This window comes from Salvelinus namaycush, chromosome 20 (genome assembly GCF_016432855.1).
Source record: "Salvelinus namaycush isolate Seneca chromosome 20, SaNama_1.0, whole genome shotgun sequence".
Classification (NCBI taxonomy): domain Eukaryota; kingdom Metazoa; phylum Chordata; class Actinopteri; order Salmoniformes; family Salmonidae; genus Salvelinus; species Salvelinus namaycush.
This window is the reverse complement of record NC_052326.1, coordinates 31,726,110-31,742,910: the sequence shown is the minus strand read 5'-3', so window position 1 is coordinate 31,742,910 and position 16,801 is coordinate 31,726,110. Positions and strand designations below refer to the sequence as shown.

General features: G+C 44.3%; 1 protein-coding gene across 1 annotated transcript in view; it reads right to left on the bottom strand.

Annotated features, from left to right (window-relative positions):
- The window catches only part of LOC120065250 (natural resistance-associated macrophage protein 2-like), a 44,986-nt gene that overhangs the window by 16,519 nt on the left and 11,666 nt on the right, over positions 1 to 16,801 (bottom strand). The window contains exons 3-16 of the mRNA XM_039016077.1: positions 16,108 to 16,244; positions 11,299 to 11,418; positions 5,342 to 5,461; positions 5,121 to 5,227; positions 4,834 to 4,904; positions 4,651 to 4,718; positions 4,326 to 4,481; positions 3,888 to 4,046; positions 3,643 to 3,729; positions 3,346 to 3,465; positions 3,010 to 3,159; positions 2,527 to 2,600; positions 2,090 to 2,243; positions 1,819 to 1,881 (exon numbers count right to left, since the gene is read on the bottom strand). Coding sequence (XP_038872005.1) covers positions 1,819 to 1,881; positions 2,090 to 2,243; positions 2,527 to 2,600; positions 3,010 to 3,159; positions 3,346 to 3,465; positions 3,643 to 3,729; positions 3,888 to 4,046; positions 4,326 to 4,481; positions 4,651 to 4,718; positions 4,834 to 4,904; positions 5,121 to 5,227; positions 5,342 to 5,461; positions 11,299 to 11,418; positions 16,108 to 16,244 — 1,586 coding nt within the window. The remainder of the gene's footprint in view (positions 1 to 1,818; positions 1,882 to 2,089; positions 2,244 to 2,526; positions 2,601 to 3,009; positions 3,160 to 3,345; positions 3,466 to 3,642; positions 3,730 to 3,887; positions 4,047 to 4,325; positions 4,482 to 4,650; positions 4,719 to 4,833; positions 4,905 to 5,120; positions 5,228 to 5,341; positions 5,462 to 11,298; positions 11,419 to 16,107; positions 16,245 to 16,801) is intronic.

The following is a 16,801-nucleotide window of genomic DNA, read 5'->3' as shown; positions in this document are numbered from 1 at the left end:
GTGGACTAATGAACCAAATACCAAAATATATTTTTGGGATGCAATTTTTCTTTAAAGCGATGTCCCAGTCAGATGAACTTGTGGATACCATTTTTATGTCTCGGTGTCCATTATGAAGGAAGTTAGTTTTGCGAGCCAATGCTGATTGGTATTAGCCCAATGACAAGACTTCGTCATTGCGCTAATGCTAGTTAGCAACTTCCGTCAAACTGCATGCAAAGACATAAAAATGGTATCCACAAGTCATCCGACTGGGGAAGTAGATAAAGGGCCTCATTGCCAAAATCCCGAAGTATCCCTTTAAGGGCAATCAACTTGTTAAAATAGAATTTCAGCGTTTGACTTCGACCTCACTTGGAATTCTAGGTTTTTGTTATCTATCCAAGGTTTTGTTGGAATGAAAACAATCATAGAATCTTATGAAAAAGCATTGAGGCATTATAGGAAATTACTCATGAACGCTTTAAACAGTCCTGTAATTCCAATCTGATGTTTATCAAAAACATTACAACTAACATTCAAGATAAAACTAACCTCAAGTCGTATGTTATAACATACGTAATTTAGTAAAGGTAGCAAGGGGCATGTTATTAGTACCACATTACAAAAAGTCTACCACAGTGTTAGACAATTGGCAAAACTCTCAATTAAAAGATATGCGAGAATTCTTTAATTACTCGCCATAACAAGGATATTACACTTAAAAAGTTTGTTGTCCTTTCTAGTCACATCAAATTGTACATACTTGTCCATTCCTCTGTCCCAAATCCTCACTTCTAGTGGGGAACAACCCCAATATACGAACAGATTATAATATTAACCGTTTTGAACTCAAAACACATGCACTCTGAAAAAATCAGTTTGAATGTAGAGTGAGGTGTGTTTAAAATACTGACTAAAAAGGTAGTTTTTGAAATTATGCTCAACCCAAACTAAAAGTGTTCTCTTCCTGTGGTTTCTTTTTCTGAAAGGTGAGAAGTGTAATTATAATGAACAAAAATCAAAAATTCAATAATACAGCAAGGAGAGATATACTCAAGTTCTACATTTGACCAAATAATCATAAATGGTGTCTTCACATAGAGGTACAATAACGGAAAAAAGTAAATTACCAAACAGACCGATAGCAGCTGCCAAATAATGTAGACTTCAGCTTATTATGTCAGCAGGTTAAGAATTGCCATTTTGCCAGATCATAACTTGTCACATCTTAACCTGGAATAGGACTGCAATAATTTGAGATAAATAGAATTCAAACTTAATTTTCTAATTGAAAAGCATAAGAATGTCACACCAGCTCTGCTTGAGCATGAAAATACAGGCGATAGGATATAAACTATAGCCGAACCATGAGGACTCTAAAAAGGGACAAGGGGGTTGTCTGAAAAGGAAGGAGGTCATTTGTTGTAATTTGGTTTTACATAATAAACCCCACATACCAGTAGCTCAACAGAACTGAACACGATAAAACCATTAGAACAGTGGGGGGAAAATGTTCTCTGAAGTGTTGATCTCATGATTAGAGATATCAGGAAATGTCTTAAAATCTCTCTATAAAAAGGTGTAAGTCTCTCTCTCAAAGCCTGAAGGACATGACAGACCAACAAGAACATTTTATGTGCAGCGAGTGCGTCATTTTCTGTTCATTTCCCAACGATTCTACATCTCCAACGTTTGCCGACACCTAGCAGGGGATCTGCTGTGCACAGCCAACGTTCGTCTTGGTCTGTCTTGTCCTTTAAAACACTGTCCTGTTCCGTTTTAGGTGTCATACGCTGGCTGTTCCTCAATGAACACAGCGTGGCGGTTGTTGCTTACCCTGCTGCCCAGACAGGACACGTCCAGACAGGAGACCCCGAGGGCTATCAGACAATGCCACGTCTGTAGACACACAGAGTGGGGAGGAGGTCAGAAGAGGGTCACTGTACTCCCTATAATAGTTTACAATCCATCTTTCCAAACCATATCCCTGCATTCAGTATCTAGTATTCCGCATCGAAAGGTAGCCTCTATTTGGGAATTGATCTACAGTGTTGTATGCTTATCTAACCCAGTCCATGCTGTTATAATGACTACTACAGTAACTCACCAGGTAGCACACAAAGCTTAGGTAGGCTATGCAGAGCAAGGCCACCAGCACGTAGAGCGCCACACTGTTCAGGCTGGTCACGTAGACCACCACAAAGTACATGTTTATGGCACAGACCACCAGGATGACCACCCCTCCGCCAATCTTCCACACCCTCAGGAGCACAGTCACAGACAAGATGGTTAGGCATCAATGATAAAGTGTCACTGTCATCACATTTATTAATTAGTTGTTCGATCAGTGAAAACAGAAACAAATCTTACGTCCCAAATGGCACCCTATTCCCTACAGAGTGCACTAGGTATGGCACTATGTAGGGAATAAGGATCCATTTGAGATGCATCCCCCGTCATCACATTTATTAATTTGTTGGTCTATCAGTGCAAATACAGAAGCAATCTTCAGTGTTATATGGGTTGAGGGTTATGGTGACTCACAGTCCATTAGCAAAGTCATCCATGATGGATGTCAGACTGGTGAAGGTCAGGATGGGGATCAGAGCAAATGGCAGCTGTGGAACAAAGAGAGACAGTAAGAACTGACGACATTCAGTCCCCTTCAATAGCTTTTAATACATGCATCAGTATAAAACCCCCAAAGACTCCCAAGCCAGCCCAGAGTAGCTGCTACCCCTCTCTAACCTGCAGTCCCTAGCCCAAGTCTTCACTCTCTCCATCCAGCACCCTTCTCCTCTCCTCCCTAATCAATCAAATGTATTTATAAAGCCCTTTTTACATCCGCCGATGTCAAAGTGCTATACAGAAACCCAGCCTAAGACCCCAAACAGCAAGCCCTGTCTCTTCTCTCTCTCTGCATGTCCCCAGACCCGTTCGGCATCCCATTTTTTCGGCACAAAATGGCAACCTATTCCCCATTTTGTGCACTACTTTTGATAGGGCTCTGGTCATGTCTTCTCTGACCTGCATGCTCTGCAATACGTTGAGGAAGTCGTTCATGCCCGTTAGGTGCTGCACGTCCTGAAAGATGGCCACCAGCAGGGTGGGGAAGATGGCGATGGAGCGGGTGAGAAGCACCCGGGCAAAACGGGACCAACGCAGGTTCAGGAAACCCTGAGGCAGGGGAAGAGAGAGAAAATAGTCAACAAACACACATCCCTACTGACAAAACACCGAGGTGTTTACATACAAAACACCAACACACGCATACACAAGGATTGACTTAAAGGTTAACAATACAATGTGCACTCTCACATACACAAACAAACACAGTAGTTGGGTACTTCTGCACATTCTCACCTCCATGACAAACTGGCCAGAGTAAGTGCCTGTCATGGTGGAGCTCTGTCCGGCAGCCAGGATCCCGATGGCCCAGATGTAGAGGGCCGCAGGGCCAAAGAAACAACCCAGCACCACCCCCTGTATAGAGTGAGTGGGAGAATGTAGAAATTCCCCCCATGGTTATTCATATTATCAACACCGAACAAATGTTAATTTCATGGCAAAATGATTGACTGAGATAGCAGGTATATACAGTATCAAAGTGATTTCATATCACAGGTTATATAGATTGTTGTTAATCCTTAAAAGATGTACCCCTTTGAAGATGTCCACCTGTAGCGTGCTGTTGTCCAGAGGGAAGAGGTCTGTGTGAGGACTGCCTGATGCATTGCATTTTGCATTCTGTGATACACAGAAGAACAGCAGCACATCACAAACAAGGGAGGTCACTGGTTTAGAGGTGCCATACTGATGCTATATTAATGTATAAACCATCTGTAAAGGATTGTTACAGTACGAGACAAGGAGACATGCTGGGTCTGGTTCGTCATTATACCCACCACCTCAATGTTGGTTTTGTCGTAGAAGGCCTCGGCAAACACTGCTACAACAAAGACGTTGATGAGGAAGGAGATGAAGAGAGCAATAGTTGACTCGATGAAGTAGTATTTGTTGGCCTCCTTCACCTCCTTCTTGTTCCCACGATCTATTTGCCGAGACTAGACAATAAAATATCATTAAAATTAATGAATTAAAATATAAAATCACAATTCCTGTGACATTGTACTTTCTGGTTGTTTGGCCCAAAAATGTATAAATGATTGTTTCAAATCGTTACCAATATTTTATATGTCATAGTAAAGGTCCATGATGACCCTCTACTATGTCATAGTGAAGATCTTTGACTCTGTAGTACGTCATAAAGCAGGTCTTTGACTCCTATGTCATAGCATAGAGGAGTGTAAGACTTTCACCATGTCATGATGCAAGAGACCTACCTTGACGAGGGCAGAGTGCAGGTAGATGTTGTGGGGCATGATGACTGCTCCTACGATGCCCACAGCCTGCTCCATCTGGGCAGAATCACAGTTCTCACAGTACGGCAGAAACATCCCCTTCAGCAGCTCCCCCTGGTCCGGACGCACCATCACATACTACAGGTACATACACACGAGATGGCAGTCAGATACACACAAATGCAGAAAAGAAAACCTACCAAATTCTATCAAAGCTGCGCTATATACTATAAAAACCAGCTGGCAGGTTTACAGAAGGGTATTTTTTATTTTTTAAAGATGAACACAGGGAAAAGCTTGTTCTTACCTCATACCCAAAGCTTATAGCCATGATGGTGATGAGAAACCCAAAGAAGGCTTCAAGTTTCCTCAAGCCTAAAAAACAAAAGTCAGAAATCATTTTGAAACACGCCCAGACAGAAATACATACACACACCTGTGCCCAAGGACTTAAATCACAGACATCTTAATGTGTCAAAGAAACACTCACCATATTTATCTAGAAAAAGGAACACAAAGGTGTCAATGATGGTGATGAGGACACCTCCCCAAAGTGGAATCCTGGTAGATAGCAAACAACAATGTTAGTTTGACCCCAATACATTGACCGCTAGAGCGCCCGTTGTATGCCTTTGTCAGTATCCCAAATGTCACACTATATAGTGCACTACTTTTGAACAGGGGGCACTATATAGGAAATAGGGTGTCATTTGGGACGCACTCTTTGTGTAGTAAAGTGTGGCTTGGTTGGGCGCTGGCGGGTGGTACTGTAGCTACCTGCCCATAGAGAGGAGGTTGAAGGCAATGGCACAGCCGATGACCTCCTGCATGTCTGAGCCGATGATGGCCAGCTCCACCATCAGCCACAGGATAATACGAGGAACCTTGGACGGGATGGAGGTGTGGAGAGCAAGACTGAATATAACACATAGCAATCACATTCAATTAATTTAAACCAAACCCTTCTATATGGTGTAGGGCGAGGGAGGGTTACTCACAGTGGGGTACTGGCGGTTGCAGACCTCTGCGAGGTGCATCCCTGTGACGACCCCCAGGCGTGCAGCCAGTCTCTGCAGGAGGAGGCCGATGATGGTGGCCCCCAACAACACCCACAGGAGCTGAGAGAAAGAGAGCGAGAGGGGGGGACAAAATAATGGTGATGAAGCATGGGAGTAAATTAAACATAATCAAGAGCAAAAAGACCAGATGTAATAGGGAATGCTGATTATAGAATAAAACATAGCTATCCAACCGGAGATAGAACTTTGCCTTTGAGTAAATTATTTGTCTTCGAATTTGAGCATGGTTCAGAAATCTCTACAGTCGCACCATTGAAAGCATCTTGACTGGCTACATCACCGCTTAGTTGGCATCCAACCGCAAGGTGCTACAGAGGGTAGTGCGTATGCCCCAGTACATCACTGGGGCCGAGCTCCCTGCCATCCAGGACCTCTATACCAGGCGGTGTGAGGAAGGCCCTAAAAACTGTCAAAGACTCCAGCCACCCAAGACCGACTGTTCTCTCTGGTACCGCACAGCAAGCTTGACCGATGCACCAAGTCTGGAACCAACAGGACCCAACAGGACCCTGAACAGCTTCTACCACCCCCAAGCCATAATATTATATATTTGACAATAAAATCACAATACATCACACATGTGGATACATTGCAAATCATCAAGGATTTTAAAAAAAATATATATGTTTAGAAACTTATGTTAACATTAATCAACAAATGAAAGATGGAAAACGAATGGAGTTGAGGCAGTTTGGAAAACTCTATGGCTTGAGAGGGAGCATCAATGCTACAGTACAGCCAGGGAGAAAGTCAGTCTGTCAGTCAAGCCAGAAGCTCTTCATCAGGGTCCATCCCTTTGTCTGAAGTTCCCAGTTCCTTCATAGTAGTCACTCCTCCATAGGTAGCTGATCCTCCATTGCCGACAGTGTAACACCCAACTGAGTGATGCTTCTACTGCAGTAAAGTACCAGAAAAATCAACCACACATCAGCAGTGGTCAGGAACAGTCCCTCCGCCTCTGACACCATAGTCTCCACCTTCCAACCGGCAGGTGAAACAAAAAAGCCAGAGCTACTGCTGCATTATTTAAAACGCAAACATTAGCCATCCAGCTAGCGAAGGCAAACACAGAATAAACATCAAAGTCCTGTAACTTTGAAATTGAACACCACCATGTGATGAATACAGAGAAGAAAAAAAAAAGAGTATTTAAAAATGTAAGAAAAAAAGTATTAAATATTTACAAACGGTACAGGAGCTCTCTTCCTAGGCAGACAGCACCATGGCAAAATAGTTAGTTAAATAGATAACCAAATAGCAACTCAGACTATCTGCATTAGAGGTCAACCGATTAAATCGGCATGGCCGATTAATTCAAATAAAGTCAAAGTCTGTTACGTGCGCCGAATACAACAGGTGTAGACCTTACAGTGAAATGCTTACTTACAGGCTCTAACCAATTGTGCAAAAATAGGTAATAGGTGAACAATAGGTAAGTAAAGAGATAAAACAGATGCAAACACACAACGCAAATAGTCCGGGTAGCCATTTGAGTACCTGTTCAGGAGTCTTACGGCTTAGGGGTAAAAACTGTTAAGCCTTTTTGTCCTAGACTTGGCACTCTGGTACCGCTTGCCATGCGGTAGTAGAGAGAACAGTCTATGACTGGGGTGGCTGGGGTCTTTGACAATTTTTAGGGTCTTCATCTGACACCGCCTGGTGTAGAGGTCCTGGATGGCAGGCAGCTTAGCCCCAGTGATGTACTGGGCCGTACGCACTACCCTCTGTAGTGCCTTGCGGTCAGAGGCCGAGCAATTGCCGTACCAGGCAGTGATGCAACCAGTCAGGATGCTCTCGATGTTGCAGCTGTAAAACCTTTTGAGGATCTCAGGACCCATGCCAAATCTTTTTAGTTTCCTGAGGGGGAATAGGCTGTCGTGCCCTCTTCACAACTGTCTTGGTGTGTTTGGACCATGATAGTGTGTTGGTGATGTGGACACCAAGGACCTTGAAGCTCTCAACCTGCTCTACTACAGCCCCGTGAATGGGGACGTGCTCGGTCCTCCTTTTCCTGTAGTCCACAATCATCTCCTTAGTCTTGGTTACGTTGAGGGATAGGTTGATATTCTGGCACCACCCGGCCAGGTCTCTGACCTCCTCCCTATAGGCTGTCTCGTCATTGTCGGTGATCAGGCTTACCACTGTTGTGTCGTCAGCAAACTTAATGATGGTGTTGGAGTCGTGCCTGGCCATGCAGTCGTGGGTGAACAGGGAGTACAGGAGGGGACTGAGCACGCACCCCTGTGGAGCTCTAGTGTTGAGGATCAGCGTGGCAAATGTGTTGCTACCTACCCTCACCACCTGGGGGTGGCCCGTCAGGAAGTCCAGGATCCAGTTGCAGAGGGAGGTGTTTAGTCTCAGGGTCCTTCGCTTAGTGATGAGCTTTGAGGGTACTATGGTGTTGAACGCTGAGCTGTAGTCACTGAATAGCATTCTCACATAAGTGTTCCTTTTGTCCAGGTGGGAAAGGGCAGTGTGGAGTGCAATAGAGATTGCATCATCTGTGGATCTGTTTGGGCGGTATGCAAACAGGAATGGGTCTAGGGTTTCTGGGATAATGGTGTTGATGTGAGCCATTACCAACCTTTCAAAGCACTTCATGGCAACAGTTGTGAGTGCTACAGGTCGGTAGTCATTTAGGCAGGTTGCCTTTGTGTTCTTGGGCACAGGGACTATGGTGGTCTGCTTGAAACATGTTGGTATTACAGACTCAGTCAGGGACATGTAGAAAATGTCAGTGAAGTCACCTGCCAGTTATCAAGCGCTATGATGAAACTGGCTCATGAGGAACGACACAGGAAAGGAAGACGCAGTTACCTCTGCTGCAGAGGATAAGTTCATTAGCGTTACCAGCCTCAGAAATTGCATCCCAAATAAATGCTTCAGAGTTCAAGTAACAGACACATCTCAACATCAACTGTTCAAAGGAGACTGCGTGAAATCAGGCCTTCATGGTCAAATTGCTGCAAAGAAAACACCACTAAAGGACACCAATAAGAAGAAGAAACTTGCTTGGGCCAAGAAACACGAGCAATGGACATTAGACCAGTGAAAATCTGTCCTTTGGTCTGGAGACCAAATTGGAGATGTTTGGTTCCAACCGCCGTGTCTTTGTGAGACGCAGAGTAGGTGAATGGATGATCTCCGCATGTGTGGTTCCCACCGTGAAGCATGGCGGTAGTGTGATGGCGGTAGTGTGATGGCGCCTTGCTGGTGACAGTGTCTGATTTATTTAGAATTCAAAAGGCACACTTAACCAGCATGGCTACCACAGTCATTCTGCAGCAATACACCATTCCATTTGGTTTGAGCTTAGTGGGACTATCATTTGTTTTTCCAACAGGACAATTACTCAACACACCTCCAGGCTGTGTAAGGGCTATTTGACCAAGGAGGAGAGTGAAGGAAAAGGAGCCAACAAGTGCGCAGAATGTGGGAACTCATTCAAGACTATTGGAAAAGCATTCCAGGTGATGCTGGTTGGGAGAATGCCAAGTGTGCAAAGCTGTCAAAGACAAAGGGTGACTTCTTGGAATAATGTAGTAATCAAAAAAGTGTTAATCAAATCAAAATATATTTTAGATTATTCAATGTGTTATTTCACAGGTTAGGTGTCTTCACTGTAGAATAATAATTTAGAAAATAGTAAAAATAAAGAAATAAACTCTTGAGTAGGTTTGTCCAAACTTTTGACTGGTATTGTAAGTATTCAGACCTTTTACTTAGTACTTTGTTGAAGCACCTTTGGCAGCAATTACAGCCTCAAGTCTTCTTGGTTTTGACTCTACAAGCTTTGCACACCTGAATTTGCGGCGTTTCTCCCATTCTCTGCAAAAGCTCTGTCAGGTTGGATGGGGAGCATCGCTGCACAGCTATTTTCAGGGTTCAATTCAGTGTTCAAATCGGGTTCAAGTACAGGCAACTCAAGGACATTCAGAGACTTGTCCCGGAAGCCACTCCTGCGTTGTCTTGGCTGTGTGCTTGTGGCGAAATCCTGCACAGAGCCTTCACCGTGCGCTGCCACTTTAAGAGCGCATGAGCAGTAAGGAAGGAGGAGATAAAGAAGGCTCGTTCAGCTCTTTGAGGAGCTGCTCTTGGGTGGCGCGACAGTTTGATTGTGTGTGCTATGCTGCAGAAGTTTTGTTTGTTTTCAGCGTATGTAGTTATAAAGTATTTAACTCAATCATCGGTGTGATGGCTCTACGTCGTGGTTGTTTTCGTTTGGGACCGCGACGGTTATGGATCGCATGGATTAGTAGCAACATTGTTGCGAAGCTTTAAGCTACAAACCAACAAACCATCGGACAGTCAGACAGTACACCGGCACGCCTGAAGACCTCTCTTGTTCCCTTTCTCTCTTTCTCTTCCCTCTATCGTTCCAGTGCTTTACCCTGCAACAGACTCTCTATTTTTCTAATGCACTTCCCATTGAAGTTCATTGGAGCTGGACTATTATTGCCCTGCCAGAAGTATTTGGGTGGACATTTTAGTTAAAAGGGAGGTTGCTTTAAAGTTGTGTATTGTTATTTGAACTGTATTGAGGTGGGGTGTACTATGGACATGTGGCCAAGAAGATTGTGGACATTTTTAAGGCCTTTGTTGTGTCGATGAACACCCCCCACATTCATTATAATTTCTAAATTATTCTATATTCTGCACTCCTCCACTCTGCACTCCTCCACTGGAAGAGAATACAGATTATTGCAAATCCTCTGTTGATGACTGGGTTCTTTCTGGTATGAAGTTGCTGTTCAATTGCTCTGCCATTATTATTATTATTATTATTGTATGAGGTATTCTGGGTGGGGTTACCCCTGTGCTGTGATGTGGGTTTTATAGGGTGTGTATTCTCTTTTCTCTCCACTGGCTATCTGGTAAACAGGCTACACTCTAGGCAGTCTCTTCTGCTGATGTGTGTGGCTCTGGTAGTGGTACTCTCTCTATTCTACTCTTTTCCTTTCGGCATGGTTAATACCTGCCTGGCGCCCGAACAAAATCTTTCTTTACCCCTCTCTAATAAATACCACTACATGCTTAAGATAGTTGTCCAGTTGGAAGGTGAACCTTTGCCCCAGTCTGAGGTGCTGAGCAGGTTTTCATCAAGGATCTCTCTGTACTTTGCTCCGTTCATCTTTGCTTCGATCCTGACTAGTCTCCCAGTCCCTGCCGCTGAAAAACATCCCCACAGCATGATGCCACCGCCATGCTTCACCGTAGGGATGGTGCCAGGTTTCCTCCAGATTCGACCTCGTGGCTTGGTTTTTGCTCTGACACGCACTGTCAACTGTGGGACCTTATATACACACAGGTGTGTGCCTTTCCAAATCAGGTCCAATCAATTGAATGTATCACAGGTGGACTCCAATCAAGTTGTAGAAACATCAAGGATGATCAATGGAAACAGGATGCAGCAGAGCTAAATTTCCAGTCTTATAGCAAAGAGTCTGAATACTTATGTAAATAAGGTATTTCTAAAAACCTGTTTTCGCTTTGTCATTAGGTGGTATTGTGTGTAGATTAATGAGATAAAATTTGTTTTAAATCAATTTTTGAATAAGACTAACGCATCAAAATGTGAAAAAGGGAAGGGGTCTGAATACTTTGAATGCACTGTACATATCTACCACAATTACCTCGTACGCCAGCACATCAACTCGGTATTTGTACCCCATGTATATAGCCAAGTTATTGTTACTCATTGTGTATTACCTATTACTTATCTATTATTTCTCTATTTTTCTTTCTCTGAATTGTTAGGAAGGGCCCGTAAGTAAGCATTTCACTGTTAGTCTACACCTGTTGGTTACGAAGCACATGACGAATAACATATGATTTGACTTGGTACCCCTGTCCCTTGAATGAAGGTTTGTGTTCACCTTAAAGCCAGCTTTAGCACCAGACTGCAGGTCAGACTCGATGTTCCCTGGGTCAAGATAGGCGATGCTCATCAAGAAACCAGGTCCCGTAAAGGCCCAGAGTTTACGGAAACTGAACATCTGAAAAGAGAGGATCTCAAATATTACAATCAACGCCTGAAAATAAATCTTAGCATGAAGTATTACCGGTCATTGAAGTTATAATTTCTAAATTATTCTATATTAATAGTATCTTTGTGTATCACTTTATTCAGGTCATAAGCTTAGGGTAATATGCTCTTTGAGGTCATACGCACTTAGAAGATAGGCCCTGTGATGTCATGATAATCCCTGTTATGCCATAGGCTCTATGACTCAATAACTGTGAAGTAATATACAGTACCAGTCGGAAGTTGACACACTACTCAATCAAGGGTTTCTTTATTTTTTACATTTTTCTACATTGTATAATAATAGTGAAGACATCAAAACTATGGAATCATGTAGTAAGCTAAAAAAGTGTTAAACGAAACAAAATATATTATATAGCCACCCTTTGCCACGATGACAGCTGTGCAGACTTGGCATTCTCTCAACCAGCTTCATGAGGTAATCACCTGCAATGCATTTCAAATAACAGGTGTGCCTTGTTAAAAGATAACTTGTGGAATTTCATTCCTTCTTAATGCGTTTCAGCCAATCAGTTGTGTTGTGACAAGGTAGGGGGGTATACAGAAGATAGCCCTATTTGGTAAAAGACCAAGTCCATATTACGGCAAGAACAGCTCAAACAAGCAAAGAGAAACGACAGTCCATCATTACTTTAAGACATGAAGGTCAGTCAAGCCGGGACATTTCAAGAACTTTGAAAGTTTCTCCAAGTGCAGTCGCAAAAAACATCAAGCGCTATGATGAAACTGGCTCGTGAGGACCGACACAGGAAAGGAACACCCAGAGTTACCTCTGCTGCAGAGGATAAGAGTTAACTGCAACTCAGATGGCAGCCCAAATAAATGCTTCACAGAGTTCAAGTAACAGACATCTCAACATCAACTGTTCAGAGGAGACTGCGTGAATCGGGCCTTCGTGGTCAAATTGAGGCAAAGAAAACACTACTAAAGGACACCAATAATAAGAAGAGACTTGCTTGGGCCAAGAAACACAAGCAATGGACAATAGACCGGTGGAAATCTGTTATTTGGTCAAAGGAGTCTAAATTTGAGATTTTTGGTTCAGTAGGTGAACGGATAATCGCCGCATGTGTGGTTCCCACAGTGAAGCATGGAGGTGGAGGTGTGATGGTGCTTTGCTCGTGACACTGTCGTTGATTTATTTAGAATTCAAGGCACACTTAACCAGCATGGCTACCATAGCTTTCTGCAGCAATATGCCATCCCATCTGGTTTGGGCTTGGTAGGACTATCGTCTGCTTTTCAATAGGACAATGACCCAGAACACACCTTCAGGCTGTGTAAGGGCTATTTGACCAAAAATCAGAGTGATGGAGAGCTGTATCAGATGACCTGACCCCCACAATCACCCGACCTCAACCCAATTGGAAAATAAATGTGACAAACTGAAAGCATGTTTATCTTACCAACGGGACATTAAAAACGGTAATATCTTATGTTTCACAGAGTCGTAGCTGAACGACGACATTAAGAACATACAGCTGGCAGGTTATACACTATCGTCAGGACAGAACAGCAGCCTCTGGTAAGACACCTGTGTTTTTCTTACCACCACAGACCGATGCTGGCACTGAAACCGCACTCAATGAGCTGTATATAGCCATAAGCAAACTGGAAAATGCTCATGCAGAGGCGGCACTCCAAGTGGCCGGGGACTTTAATGCAGGGAAACTTAAATCAGTTTTACCTAATTTCTTCAGCATATTAAATGTGCAACCAGAGGGTAAAAAAATTCAAGACCACCTTTACTCCACACACAGAGACGCGTACAAAGCTCTCCCTCGCCCTCCATTTGGCAAATCTGACCATAATTCTATCCTCCCGATTCCTGCTTACAAGCAAAAATTAAAGCAGGAAGCACCAGTAACTCGGTCTATAAAAAAAGTGGTCAGATGGAGCAGATGTTAAACGACAGGACTTTTGCTAGCACAGACTGGAATATGTTCAGGGATTTTTCCGATGGCATTAAGGAGTACACCACATCAGTCACTTGCTTGATCAATAAGTGCATCGAGGACGCCGTCCCCACAGTGAGGTATGTACATACCCCAACCAGAAGCCATGGACTACAGGCAACATTCGAGCTTAAAGGGTAGAGCTGCCGCTTTCAAGGAGAGGGACTCTAACCCGGAAGATTATAAGAAATCCCGTTATGCCCTCCGACGAACCATCAAACAGGCAAAGCGTCAATACAGGGCTAAGATTGAATCGTACTACACCGGCTCCGACGCTCGTCGGATGTGGCAGGGCCTGCAAACTATTACAGACTACAAAGGGAAGCACAGCCGAGAGCTGACCAGTGACACGAGTCTACCAGACGAGCTAAATCACTTCTATGCTCGCTTCGAGGCAAGCAACACTGAGGCATGCATGAGAGCACCAGCTGTTCCGGACGACTGTGATAACGCTCTCCGTAGCCGACGTGAGTAAGACCATTAAACAGGTCAACATTCACAAGTCCGTAGGGCCAGACGGATTACCAGGACGTGTACTCCGAGCATGCGCTGACCAACTGGCAAGTGTCTTCACTGACATTTTCAACCTCTCCCTGTCCGAGTCTAATACCAACATGTTTCAAGCAGACCACCATAGTCCCTGTGCCCAAGAACACAAAGGCAACCTGCCTAAATGACTACCGACCTGTAGCACTCACGTCTGTAGCCATGAAATGCTTTGAAAAACTGGTCATGGCTCACATCAACACCATTATCCCAGAAACCCTAGACCCGCTCCAATTTGCATACCGCACAAACAGATCCACAAATGATATAATCTCTATTGCACTTCACACCGCCCTTTACCCACCTGGACAAAAGGAACACCTTTGTGAGAATGCTATTCATTGACTACAGCTCAGCGTTCAACACCATAGTGCCCTCAAAGGTCATCACTAAGCTAAGGATCCTGGGACTAAACACCTCCCTCTGCAACTGGATCCTGGACTTCCTGACGGGGGGTCCCTCAGGGGTGAGAGCTCAGTCCCCTCCTGTACTCCCTGTTCACTCATGACTGCACAGCCAGGCACGACTACAACACCATTATTAAGTTTGCTGTTGACACAAGTGCTAGGCCTGATCACCGACAACGATGAGACGGACCTACTCCCTATAGGCTGATACCTGACTGTGTGGTGCCAGGACAACTACCTCACCCTCAACATGATCAAGACAAAGGAGATGATTATGGACTACAGGAAAAGGAGGACCGAGCACACCCCCATTCTCATCGACAGGGCTGTAGTGGAGCAGGTTGAGAGTTGAGTTCCTTGGCGTCTACATCACCAACAAACTATCATGGTCCAAGCACACCAAGACAGTCGTGAAGAGGGCACGACAAAACATATTCCCCCTCAGGAGACTGAAAAGATTTGGCATGGGTCCTCAGATCCTCAAAAGGTTTTACAGCTGCACCATCAAGAGCATCCTGACTGGTTGCATCACTGCCTGGTATGGAAACTACTCGGCCTCCGACCTCAGGGCACTACAGAGGATAGTCCGCACGTCCCAGTACATCACTGGGGCCAAGCTTCCTGCCATCCAGGACCTATATACCAGGCGGTGTCAGATGAAGGCCCAAACAATTGTCAAAGACTCCAGCCACCCTAGTGATAGACTGTTCCCTCTGCTACCGCACGGCAAGCCGTACCAGAGTGCCAAGTCTAGATCCAAGAGGCTTCCAAACAGCTTCTACCCCCAAGCCATAAGACGCCTGAAGAGCTAATCAAATGGCTCCCCAGAGTATTTGCATTGCCTTCCCCCCTCTGGAACACTGCTGCTACTCTGTTTTATCTATGCATAGTCACTTTACCTATACCTACATGTACATATTACCTCGACACCGGTGCCTCCGCACATTGACTCTGTACCGGTACCCCCTGTATATAGCCCCGCTATTGTTATTTACTGCTGCTCTTTAATCATTTGTTATTCTTATCTCTTACTTCTTTTTTTTAATAGGTATTTTCTTAAAAACGTTTAAAAAAACGGTTAAGGGCTTGTAAGTAAGCATTCCACTGTAAGGTCTACACCTGTTGTATTTGGCGCATGTGACAAATACAATTGGATTTGATTGATGGTTTGGGATAAGTTGGACCGCAGAATGAAGGAAAAGCAGCGAACAAGTGCTCAGCATATGTGGGAACTCCTTCAAGACTTTTGGAAAAGCCTTCCTCATGAAGCTGGTTGAGAGAATGCCAAGAGTGTGCAAAGCTGTCATCAAGGCAAAGGGTGGCTACTTCGAATAATCTAAATTATAAAATATATTTTGATTAACACTGTTTTGGTTACTACATGATTCCATGTGTTATTTCATAGTTCTGATGTCTTCACTATTATTCTTAATGTAGAAAATAGTCAAAAGAAAAGAAAAACCCTTGAATGAGTAGGTGTGTCCAAACATTTGACTGGTACTGTATTTTATAAGGTCATAATTGCACATGTGATGCCATAGGCTCTGGGTTAATCTGTGTGAGGTCATAGACCTTGACGTCATAACCCCTGTGATACCATAGGCTCTGTGAGTTAATACTTAATGTGATGTCATAGACCCTGAGATCATAGGCTCTGTGTTAATAATCCCTGTGAGTTTCTAGGCTGTGTTAATAATCTGTGTGCGGTCATAGGGCACATGGCCTCAGCACCTGGGTGACATCCTCTGGAATGGGCACCTTCTCCTCAAAGTATGTGGAGAAGGGCTCGTCGTCTGAGGCCGGAGTGGAGGTGGAGCTGTACAGGCCCTGGGTGCTCTGGATGACCCCATTCTCCTGAGGAGGTTCCTCTGTGTGAGAGAGAGTGAGTGAGCAACATGAAAACTACTGTTATCACATGACCCTGAGCAATATGAAGAGAGATTCTATTCTACCCACACTCTTCCCATTACCAAGCCATTTGTTCCACACCATCTGATTCGAGGCAAGCAACACTGAAGCATGCATGAGACAATCAGCTGTTCCTTGATGACCGTGTGATCACGCTCTCCGTAGCCGATGTGAGTAATACCTTTAAACATGTCAACATTCACAAGGCCGCAGGGCCAGACGGATTACCAGGACGCGTGCTCCGAGCATGCGCTGACCAACTGGCAAGTGTCTTCACTGACATTTTCAACCTTTCCCTGACCGCGTCTGAAATACCAACATATTTCAAGCAGACCACCAGTCCATGTGCCCAAGAACACCAAGGTAACCTGCCTAAATGACTACCGACCCGTAGCACTCACGTCTGTAGCCATGAAGTGTTTTGAAAGGCTGGTCATGGCTCACATCAACACCATTATCCCAGAAACACTAGACCCACTCCAATTTGCAAACCGCACAAACAGATCCACAGATGATG